The 11523-nt window shown below is 46.1% G+C and overlaps 1 protein-coding gene across 1 annotated transcript in view; it reads right to left on the bottom strand.

The window, feature by feature from the left end:
• The window catches only part of LOC147885843 (B3 domain-containing protein Os06g0194400-like), a 46938-nt gene that overhangs the window by 8008 nt on the left and 27407 nt on the right, over positions 1 to 11523 (bottom strand). Inside the window, exon 6 of the mRNA XM_087396774.1 lies at positions 8090 to 8296. Coding sequence (XP_087252900.1) covers positions 8090 to 8296 — 207 coding nt within the window. The remainder of the gene's footprint in view (positions 1 to 8089; positions 8297 to 11523) is intronic.

Below are 11523 nucleotides of genomic sequence, written 5' to 3'. Positions count from 1 at the left end.
TCGGTGAGGAGTGGTGGAGACCTACGCTTAAGGAATCTCCGCCAAAAATCCTTAGAGTTGTTGCTGTACAAGATGTGTAGCAGCTGCTCTTCACGACAAAGAAATGCTTGCTTCTTCCGACGTACGAGACGTCGGTACTTGCGTACCGTGTCTAGTGTGTTCGAGAGGTGACATTTGGTTTCAAGTTGGAGCTGTCGATGATAAGCCTTGCACTCCGCATCATACCAATTGTTGCAAGGTACAGAACCAAAAGGTGGTGGTCTAGTGGATCGTGTGGCGTGGGGAAAGATTTGGAGGACAGCCTCGTGGAGTGTGCGACTAATCAGGGCAGCACGGTCCTCTATGAGTGGTATGTGATCGATGTAGGTTAGGAGGCATCCAGAGTAGGCCGGTGAGAGGCTGTGATCAAAGTGTATGTCGTGGTAGGTGTCGTGCTTCCTATGTGGTGTGTGTGGTGTGGCTAAGCGTGGGGTAGCGATAGTGAAGAATAGGTATGTAAGGAAAGAATTACATCATCTGGAACTTCTCCTACACATGGATTGACACCCTTTCCAGTGATACCAAGAAGATGAGCCCTTACACGAGCTGCACTACCACAAAATGAGCCACCACAATGCTTACACTTCCAATGTTTCGAACCCGAAGCACCATACTGTTGCTCCACATGCACTTGCTCCCAAACAGTGTCCTTTGCTCGCCCCATCTCTAAGCTATACAATCCTAAGTCCTTGAAAGTTGGAACTGGTTACAGGTTACTCTATAGCCCTCTGACACTTCAAGTCTTTGACCTATGAGACAACCAATAATCCCTTTGATTATCTGTTGCTTCAAGCTTGCAAGACAATAAATTTTTTATTGTGAATCGTGAATGTAGTAGTAAGTAATACGTATACTAATGAACATGACCAGCCAACTGCTTCCAATGCTCACAGCAGCTAGCTAATAGCTAGCTAGCTGGCAATTAGCAGCATCATGCATGCAGCAATCTACTTGCCAGGCTCCAACGCAACGACACATGGCAAGAAGGGGCACGTAGAAATTCTGCCAACGAACAAAAGGCTAGCGAGCTGTATACGAACCAAAGGGGCTAGTGAATCCACAAACAAAAGGGGCTACTATCATCATGCGCTAACCAACCTGCGTCCATGATGCAGTTGCGCTCCTATTCGTCGTTCAATTGGCGCTGGAGTAGCTATGCATGCAATCGATTGCTGCTCGTGGTACTTGCTTGCTAGCTTGCACGTATTGCGTAGGGGCCAGGGCGCATGAGCCTTGCAATATGCCGACGCTTGGAGATAGCTAGCGGCGCAAATGTCGTTAACAAGCATGAAGACCCTACATGGCTGGTTGTTGTGCACAAGGGATGGCCTAGTCGAGGCTAGTGGGCTTGGATTTGCACATAATCGAAGAGCAGGGCTGTCACCTGCGCATGCACGCCACCATATGGGAGATTTCGCCTCTAAAATCTAAGTCAAAAAGTACAAATTTTTATCTAAACCTACAGTATCCTAGCCACGTTTCATTGAACATGAAACGTTTCGAAACGTTTCAAATTCAATGAAGCGCGTTTCATTGTGACTATGGCGTCGGAGTGTCGCTAGTCGAGCGTGTGAATCTCTGAAGCGAATGACTAGGGGCTGCTCTCAGTTGGGATCTCTCCCAACACGCCATGCTCCCTCTATGCCATGGCCGAGGACCCCCATGGTGGTGGTCACAAAGGTGATCGCCTCCTCCATGGGCGTCGTAGTGGTGCTGGTGCTGTCTCGCGTGATCCCTCGTATCCGGATGTTGAGGGCCTTCGAAGCCCTCTGTTGCTGCTCCTGTATGGCGACTGAAATGATTGCCTTTGCAGGCTCCCGTTTCACCACGTCTACCCCTCTAGTCATCTCTGCTATAGCCGACTGTATCGTGGCTATCTGTGCCTCCATCTCTATGACCGGGGTCCCTCCAGGTGCTGCTCTGAGGGTCCCGAGCTCCTCTCGAAGCTGTGTGATGTCATGTCTGAGTCCCTGGATAAGGGTGCCCTGCTCGTGTATAATGCGGACCTGCTCCTAGGTGTATCGGGCCTGCTCCTGGGTGTAATGTATCAGCTCTGCGTGACGGGCCCGGATGCTGTGTATCTCAGCCAATAGGGAGTCCCAAGAATCTGGTGGGGGCCTAAGATGTCCTGGTCCAGGTGGAAACTGAATCTCGAGAGGGGTTGGAATGAAGGTGGGTTGCTGAGGTTGTACTGAGGGTGAGGACAGCATGATCTGGATGGGGGAGTGGTATGTAGGAGTAGCGAGGCCGAACGAGGTGATGAAGGGTGGCTGATTGAGAGGTAGAGGTGATACGAGGAAAAAGTACTGTGGAGTTGTGGCCGGTGGGGCCAGTGGTGAGGCTACAGGAGAGGAGACCTGTGATGATGATGCAGGAGAGGGGGAGAAGAGAGGTGGCGTAGATGATGAGGCGGATGATGGTGGTGAAATAGTGGCGGTAACCATAGAGGTCGAGGATGTGGTGAGCGGCATGGGCTATGGGTGGGCCCCTTTCTTCTGGGCCGTGGTACTGTCCAATGTCAAACTGCTCCGGTTGCTACGTTTATTAAAGTCCTCCAGATTGAGTTGCTTTGTGTTTTCGCCTTGACACCGTTCCCCTTCCCCATCTCCACACATATGCAAATTTGGACCGAAGGGTCTCCCACCTAGTCTCTTGTCCTCATCCCCATGTTCCCTTCATTATGGGGGAGGCAGCAACGGGCAAAGAAGGGATTGCAGAAAGTCGGAGCTGTTGAAGAAGAAGAAGAAGAAAAAAAAAAAAAGGGGATCGGAGCTGTGAGTGGGGGTTTTTATTTAAAGCGAGGGGAGGTGGGGAGGGCTGAGCGAGGGGGTAGCGGAGGGGGTAGCGGAGGGGCACGGAGGGGTAGCGAGGAGTAGCAGCAAGGGGGTAGCGGAGGGGTAGCGGGAGGTAGCGGGGGTACGGAGGGGGTAGCGGGGGGGTAGCGAGGGGTAGCGGAGAGGGTAGTAGAGGGGTAGCGGAGAGGGTAGGAGAGGGGTACCGGAGGGGGTAGCGGAGGGAGTAGCCAGGGGGTAGCAGAGGGGTAGGGGGGATAGCGAGGGGGTAGCGAGGGTAGCAGGGGGGTAGCAAGGGGGTAGCGGAGGGGGTAGCAAGGGGGTAGCAGGAGTAGCAGAGGGGTAGTGTTATGGATAAAATTGTCTAAGGAAAAAGGCATTAATATGTGTGTGTGTTTGTATATGTGGCAATAGTATAATAAAATATGGTGTGCATAGGGCCCAAGGTTGAGGTGGCAGGGCATGACCATGTGTCACCCTTCCACGTAAGAGGACCCATAAGGTATGTTGTACATAATCCATGGTAGTAATATTATAAAATGTAAAGTGGCATGGCTCCTCCATGTGCCACCCCTCCACCTAGGCTGCATTTAGTGAGATATGGCTCAAAGTCCATGGGAGAAGTAATATAAAATAGGTGGAGATGGATTTTATATTAGGTTATTCCCTCCATATAGGATAGGCCCATGTGGGGGAGGTATAGAAGGTCCAAGAGAGCAATTTAAATAATGGGGAAAGTAGGATGAGGTGGCAAGATTCCTTGTGCCAACCCTCCACTTGTCCTCCTAGAGGTTTGAACATATTATAAAATTGGGAAGAGACCAAGGGAGTATCATAGACTTGAGATATGGGGCTTGATTTATGTGGAAAATTGAGGCAAAGGGTTGTCGCACACAATTGAGAGTGCGTAATCGCCTAGCCCACATGGGAGACTTTTCCACACACACCATGCATGTGGGAGGATGCATTATTTGGGAGAGACCCCCTCTTTTCGCTATAAAACAAGGGGGCTATTCCTTGATGAGACGCGCTCATTCTTGTAAAGCCACCTAGCTAGTACTTTGATATTTCCCTCTCATCCTTTCTTTCAAAATAAAGTATGGTCCTCTTCCCTTAATGTCTCCATTCTTTACATTCCTCCTCCTATCATGTACATGCTTCTCTTCCCCCTCTCCCTTTCCCCTTGTGTCATAGCCTCCCTCTTCATTCCCTCCCCTTCTAATTCCTTTTCCCCTCCCATGATAACGTTTCGCCCTCACGATCTCCTTTCCTCTATGGCCCTCGAGCATTGCCATGCTTAGCCTCTAGCCTCTGGTCTTGATTTCTTTTCCGGCTAATAGTAGCGAAGGGGGTAGCAGGGGAGTAGCGAGGGGGTAGCAGGGGAGTAGCAAGGGGGTAGCGAGGGTAGCAGACGGGTAGCGGAGGGGGTAGTGGAGGTAGCGGAGGGAAGCGGGGGTAGCAGGCGGGTAGCAGAGGGGTAGCGGAGGGGATAGCGGGGGTAGCGAGGGGTGGCGGAGAGAGAGAAGTATCCTTAGGATACATATCAATAGGCATAGCATCTGGAGGCATTTTGTGCAGGACTAGAGGACATTGTAAAGCCATGTGTCCAAACTTTTTACACTCAAAGCATGCTCCTGCAAATAAACCCTATTTCAATTTGTAAAATGCATTGCCCATCGCAACATTATTTACCGTGACAGAGTATGAATCTGGAGTGGGAGTATATGTATCCCACAAGATGCAAAACATGTTCGAATTGCCATTTGGCCGTGGTCGACACACCACCTTCCCCAAAGAGGCTGCAATTTTTGGCAACAAGGAGGCAAGGCATTGAGGGAAGTCCACAACTTCCACCCACACAGGACAACGATGCCGAATCAGCGCCTGATAATCCCTGGTAGGCGACCAAGGGAGAACATGTACCATCTACTGTCCATAAAAGAGAGAAGAATGCTCAAGTAGCATCTGCTTATGCTGTTCATCCACCATAATCACTTCAAAGAAGCCCTTGGCTGCATAATGCACGTTATGAACAAAACAGCCCCCCAAAGAGCGTGTCAGCCAATTTCCAACATCCAGAGCAACTGGCATCCTTCCTGGAAAAAATATAATAACTGCATGCTTGGCATATTCACGCACAAGGTCCACAATATCCTCCACTTCCACCATTATTCCAACTGTGGGAGTGGGATCCTTCCAATCCTTGCCTGTATCATCAAAACCTTCATGCATCACATCATATACAAGCTGAGCCTCCAAAGAAACATGCCCAGGGTCATCCTGACCCAAATCCTACTTGTGCCTTTTATTATATAATTCTTTGTAGTAGCCATTGAGGACCTCTAAATGACAGATAGGAAAAGAGGGAGAGCTTTGGACAAGTAGAAAGTGAAAGGTAGAAAGAAAAAGAGAGGAGAAGATACTGGCTGAAAGGGAAAAAGGAAAAGGAGCGGACAAAAAAGCAAATAAAACACGAAATAGATACAATCAGAGAAGAAAGTACAAGGAGAAGCTGAAAGGCTCAGAAGGGAAAGGGGAGAAAACGCAAAAATGACAAGCAAAAGAAGAGAGAGCGTCGCGACGTCATTGCAGTAGCGGGCAGAAAGAAATGCACGCAGGTGGGCCGAGAGCTATCGTACCAAATGTACGGAATCCATACAAGAACCATACGGAACTGTACGGAGCAAAAACGGGGCTACAGCAGAACCTCGAGGACGTCAAACGATGGGAGAGACGAGCAGCTACAACGTGGGAGCACGTGTGCTGGCACGAGGACCAATAAAGGGTGCAAGAAGCCCTAAGCGAAGGGTGCGCAAGGTGCTGGCTGTAGGCAGGGTCTCCTCCATCGCTCCTCTCTCTCTCTCTCTCTCTCTCTCTCTCTCTCTCTCACACACACACACACATATATGTATACATATTTATTTATTTTTTTTTTATTTTTATTTTTTTTAATATATGAATCCAAGAACATGTCCAAACTCATCCTCTAAAAACACAACACATATTGTAGTTTCAATCTCATGATAGTCACTCATAAGGATGAAAATATAAACTCTATCATGCATAGCACGGACTAGCTACTATGACATACCCACTAACCTCATAAGCGCCCAACAATGGGTGTAGACTATAGTTTAAACATATGCTCTCACACATACAAATCCACACGCCTGCAAATACTTGAGCATCCATTTATGTAAAGGTCTTCGTACTAAGTTTCTGGTGGCACTCAAGAGGTGAAAAGCAAACTCAACCGTGACAAAGGCTAGAACCAAAGTATTTCTCAGACAGCAATTCTTTAAGCTCCATAAAAGCATGAAGATTCTCTTAATGCTCATTTGAATCATATGGAATCCCTCATCACCAACTTGCTGCTTTGAAGGCCCCTGTTAGGAAAGATGATCAGGTGGTTGTCCTCCTTTCCAACATTGAGGATATTCCTCAATATCGTGATATTATACTAGCACTTCGTGTAGCACGGGATATATCTTTTGGTGATATTCTTGCAATGCTTCTTGATCATGAACAAAGATTCACAAATGTCCATGAGGAGCAGACATTATATTCCAATGGTAAAAAGACATTATAACCTCTCAAGTGTACGTATTGTAAGAAGCCTGGCCATACAGAGGACCGTTGTTTTCATAAGCTTACCAAACAACAACCCAAGGAGCATGCTAAGTTGGCTGCAGCTGCCACTAGTGAAAAAGAAGAAGACGACACTCCGACACCAACTTATACTCTGACTACTCATATCCGAAATCTATCTTTCCCTCAAGAGGTAGATGAAGATAATGAATATGTTTTCTAAAATATGCCCATGAGCTTGATGCATTGGATACTCTGACCTGGGTGGCCCCCCAAAAACTTGAATGTAATAATCTCATGAGTCAATAAAGGTTCACAACCTTGGATAGTCCTCCTAAAATGATGCTTTGCTATCTATGGTGTGTGGCTCCATGTCACCTTGCCAGGAGGGGGATGTATTGTGGGAGCCATGTATTGGCTTTGATAGGATCTCTTTATCAGGCCTGGCCGAGTTCTAGGATATTGATGTATTTCTAGACCTATGAGCTGTCATGTAGCCATGCTAAGACGTAAGCCTCTGAGCATGTTGAGTCTCAAGCCATAAGAGTGCTTGGATCAACCTCTAAACACACTCAGACTTTAGCCTTTGAGTTACATGGGGTGCATAGATTAGTAGTCCGCCATTGTCATGTTTTGTTCTTGGTTCCATTTCTATAGTTCCTCACCTTTCCTCCATGGGGGGGTGTTAGAACATGAAGTCAAGTTGAGTGTGTTTTGGTGTGTTCAACTAGGAGTTCTAGTAGAGTCTTATGGTGAGTGCCACGTGTCATATTAGGAGATATCCCATATACACTTTGGTATTCTATGTGTGTGCCTATCCTATTTATGATTGTACTTGTGTGTCACATCAACACACATCAAGGAGTCTACATCAAGCTTATCAATGTGAGTTCTTTCATTTCCGTTTCCTTTATTGTGTTTCCATTTGAGATAATGACATCGGATCCTAATTTATCCAAGGGATAAAATTTTACAAAATTGAGAATAGAAGACGAAAGCCTTTATGAAAGAAGCTGTAAAACTAGGCTAAAGGAGGAGAGGAGTTTTATGGTTTATGGCAATGTAAAGAAACAGCCAACTTTGATAGGGTTGAGTTTCCTTTTTTCTTTTGGGGGGGAGGGGGGGGGGGGAGGGGATTAGTTGGCGTGTGTGGAAGGATCAATCAACTAAAAGAAGAAAGGCAAGAATGCCAATACACTAATCTTGACTTGGGTGGTCATTCAATATTTGGTGTTGGTTTTAACTCATTATTTAGAAGGGTTTTCTTTCATAGGTTGTTATGATCATCACATACAACTTTGAATGTTTCTTCATGGTTACGATAACCTTACATTGTATGGTTTGTGTAGTACATCTTTGTGCAACCACGGATGCTTTTTCATACATAATAGAAGAATCGTATTTTGAAAAGACAAATACTAGCATAATTCGCAACCAAGCCCACCACATAAATTACACATCAGAACTATGACAACCCACATAAATTACACATCAAAACCATGATTAGTACATCTTTGTGCAATGAAGGATGTTTTTCATACATAATAGTACAATCTTATTTTTAAAAGACAAATACTAGCATAGTTCGCAACCAAGCCCATCACATAAATTACACATCAAAACCATGACTAGCCAACAACAAGGCTTAATGAGACTATTTATTACCCCACCTTGAATTTGCATGGTTGAATTAACTCAAAGACTATAGCATTTCCATCTTCCAAGCCATGATCAATCGCAAATCCTCGCCAACCCCCACTCAAGCCAGTCCTTGATGAAAGATACATTGTCTCCCATTGGCCACCATTTTCATCTTGCAATACAATGGTTTCATCCTTCATTGGCAAATGTCTTTTACAAAATAGTGAGGGCAATCCCTACATAATCAAGTTCCCAAGGACAAAGTCTAAGAAGCATGTTCGTTGCATGAAATTTCCCATTGTTAATCCTAAAATGCATGATAAAGCAAAGTTGAATGCAAAAGTACATTAAGAAGCACAAGGTCTATTCATAGAAGATGCCAATATATTAATGCCTAGCAATCAAGTGACAAAGCTAAGTTGAGACATATATGTGGGTTGCAATCGTAAGTATTCTACAAGAGAGACTATTCTGAAGATTCTAGCTAGTAGCTAGACAATCAGCCAATCACCTAAACAAGAGTTAAGAGCCACGTTTCAAAAGAAAGGCCCCTTGTTCTTGCCATGCTTATATGAGCACATGGATATCCATCTTGATCCCTTCATTTTGATCTCATATTGAAGAACATAGACAATTTAAGCTTATCTTCTTTGTATCAGCATGGTTTTACGTAAACCTTCTCTTCCACATGAAGACGAAAACCACTCTTATCTGAGACTTTTTACAGCAAAATTGGAGTAAAGCAACGTTGCCCACTCTCACCCACATTGTTTGGGCTTTGCATTGATGAGCTGGAGGAATTGGTTACAAGGTATACAGCCCACGAGAAGCACATGGAACCTCAAATTGGAGTACAAGCCATTCTCTTTTTGTCGTATGAAGATGAAAAACACAAGAAGACGCTCAAAATCTGATGAATGTACTGAATATTTCCTGCCAAAATAGTGGGCTGCAAGTAAACACAGACAAATACAGATTATGTTGGTGAAAACCCTCAAGAGAACACAGGCTTATATCACTTATTGTGGGGAGGACCTCAAAGTAGTGGAATCCAACAAGTATTTTGGCATAGACGTCTCTTCTGACCATCGATGACATGGATGTGTGGAGAAAAACATTCAAGCTGGCCGGGAAAGCTACTATGCCTTTGAGAATAATTGATGGCGGGCGAAGATATGGGGTTGGGGTTTGAAAAAGTCTCGTTGATGCATTAAATATGCAAGTGGTGTTTATTACAAGGCAGAGATCTGGGGTGGAAGCTTATCCAAGTTAGCCTGGAATGAGGTGGAGAAAATCCAGAAGCACTTCAAAACCAATTTCCTAAGAGTGAAAGACACAATTCCATATTCCAACCTCCTAGAGACTGGCAACACCCCACCGGAGCTTTTGGCAATGGAGAGAATGTCACAATAGTTGGTTAAGGTGGCAAGATTGCCTGAGAAGAGACTCCCACATCTCCCATGGGAAGCAAGTTTGAAGTTACAAAGAACTAACAAGAGTAAAATTCTGGTGTCAGGACACAAAGTGATGGTTCAAATGATGGGATGCAGAAGCATTTGGCGTCTTTGATAAAGACAAGCAAGTTGTTATTTGTAAGTGTCATGCAAGCATGCAGATCACTGCATGAGATTTGAGTACTACTCAAACAAATATGCTTGCAACATACTCAGTCTTACCTTCTGGAGCCGATTCCAAGATTTACGATGCATGAAGATCCTTCCATACGGATAGGCTCACATCATTTACGATGTGAAACAGTACATTGCATGGTACATGCCTCACACCTGCTCCTCATTCAGAGATGCTATGCACCTGATGCCATCAAGACGCAATAGATGCTATGCACCTGCTCAAGTATCAAAGAGAATTTATCGAGCATTGCTAGTTTCATCTCCCAACATGGCCATACCTTAGATTTGAGTACTACTCAAACAAAAGGCTTGCAACGTACTCAGCCTTACCTTCTGGAGGCGGTTCCAAGATTTGTGATGCATGCAGATGCTTCCATACGGATAGGCTCACACCATTTACGATGTGAAACGGGTAGATGGCATTGTACATGCCTCACACCTGCTCCTCGTCCAAAGAAGCTATGCACTTGATGCCATCAAGGCACAATAGAGTCTGAGCAGCTGTCCTTATTGGAATGTGATGCCTACTCAAACATCAAAGAGAATTTATCATCTCATGGCTGAGCATTGCTCAACTTGGCCATACCTTATATATGGGAGCAAACATCGCAAAGGTTATGGAGACAAGACGTCATTTGTTGGATCACTAGAGATGCAGCATGTTCTCCACCATATGTAATCGGTCTCTCAAGCAAATGATGAGATGCTGCTCACATTTGGGGTCCCTCCCAATATGCTAGGCTCCCTCTATCTCGTGTAGCTGAACCCCTAGGATGGAAGTCACAAACTCGATCACGTCATCTACGAGGATTGTAGCTGCCCGAGGTATCCCACGTACTTTGACATTGAGAGCCTTATTGGCCCTCTGCTGCTACTCCAAAACGGTGGTCTCCGTAGGCTCCCGTTCGCTACATCCACCCACGTAGAGGTATTTGCAATGACTGACTGCATTGTGGCTATTGTGCCTCAATGGCCTTCACTGCTGGTCCACTGTGTGAAGTTGCCACTGCGGCTGCCATCTCTCTTTGGAGCTATGCTAGCTCATGGCTCAGATTGTGGATGAGACGGTCTTGCTCTGCCTCTCGTGTGCGGAGGCAATGTATCTCGAAGAGAACGTGCTCCCATGAATTTGACGAGATCATGTGGCCGTGGAGTGTGTATGGGTGTGGCGTGAAGAGGGGTTGGATGACGGGGGGCAGAAGCGAGGCAGATCGATGGGTCTATGAGATTGTGAAAAACTTGGTACAAAAACAAGCTGTGAGGGTGGAGCTACTAAACGAGCATCCACACCAATGCAAAATGATAGTACTAAGTACAACATAGTCATGTCAATGGTTGACTACATATCAATCTCATCATCATCATCATCGTCGTCGTCGTCGTCGTCGTCATCAAGAAATTAGGGTGGATGAGGCAATGGAGGCATGAAATCGGCGATAGAGTGTTGTCGGTTGCTTGTGGGTGCAGCTCGGTGACGTCTCTTGGTTATAGCTCTGTGCCTAACAATGGCCATTGTAACCCCAGTAACCCGTGTCGGCCAAGCTTCAACTCTGAATAGAGGGGGGATGTTCCCAAGTGTAATCTGCGCGTCAACCCTCTGTCTGAGTTGTCGGGTCATTGGCTCTGGGTCACGATCATGTCGAGGCCTCGTCTCGTGGGGGTCCATGTGATCTGGCAAGAAGAACTCCATGATAGATCTCTGCCAAGGAAAAAGTCTGCTCTTGTCTCCGTGATTGCAGTATCCTCTCGTGGTGCCTGACTATCTCATGGATGAAGCCCGCCAAACATCTCTGGTCTGCTGGGTAGGAGAGGAAACGGGACAAAACCCCAGA

The sequence above is a fragment of the Dipteris shenzhenensis genome, chromosome 25 (assembly GCF_047967505.1).
Source record: "Dipteris shenzhenensis isolate YYH24624 ecotype China chromosome 25, Dip_SZ_1.0, whole genome shotgun sequence".
Lineage (NCBI taxonomy): Eukaryota > Viridiplantae > Streptophyta > Polypodiopsida > Gleicheniales > Dipteridaceae > Dipteris > Dipteris shenzhenensis.
Note: the sequence above shows the minus strand (reverse complement) of the source record. Positions and strands in the feature narration are given on the sequence as shown.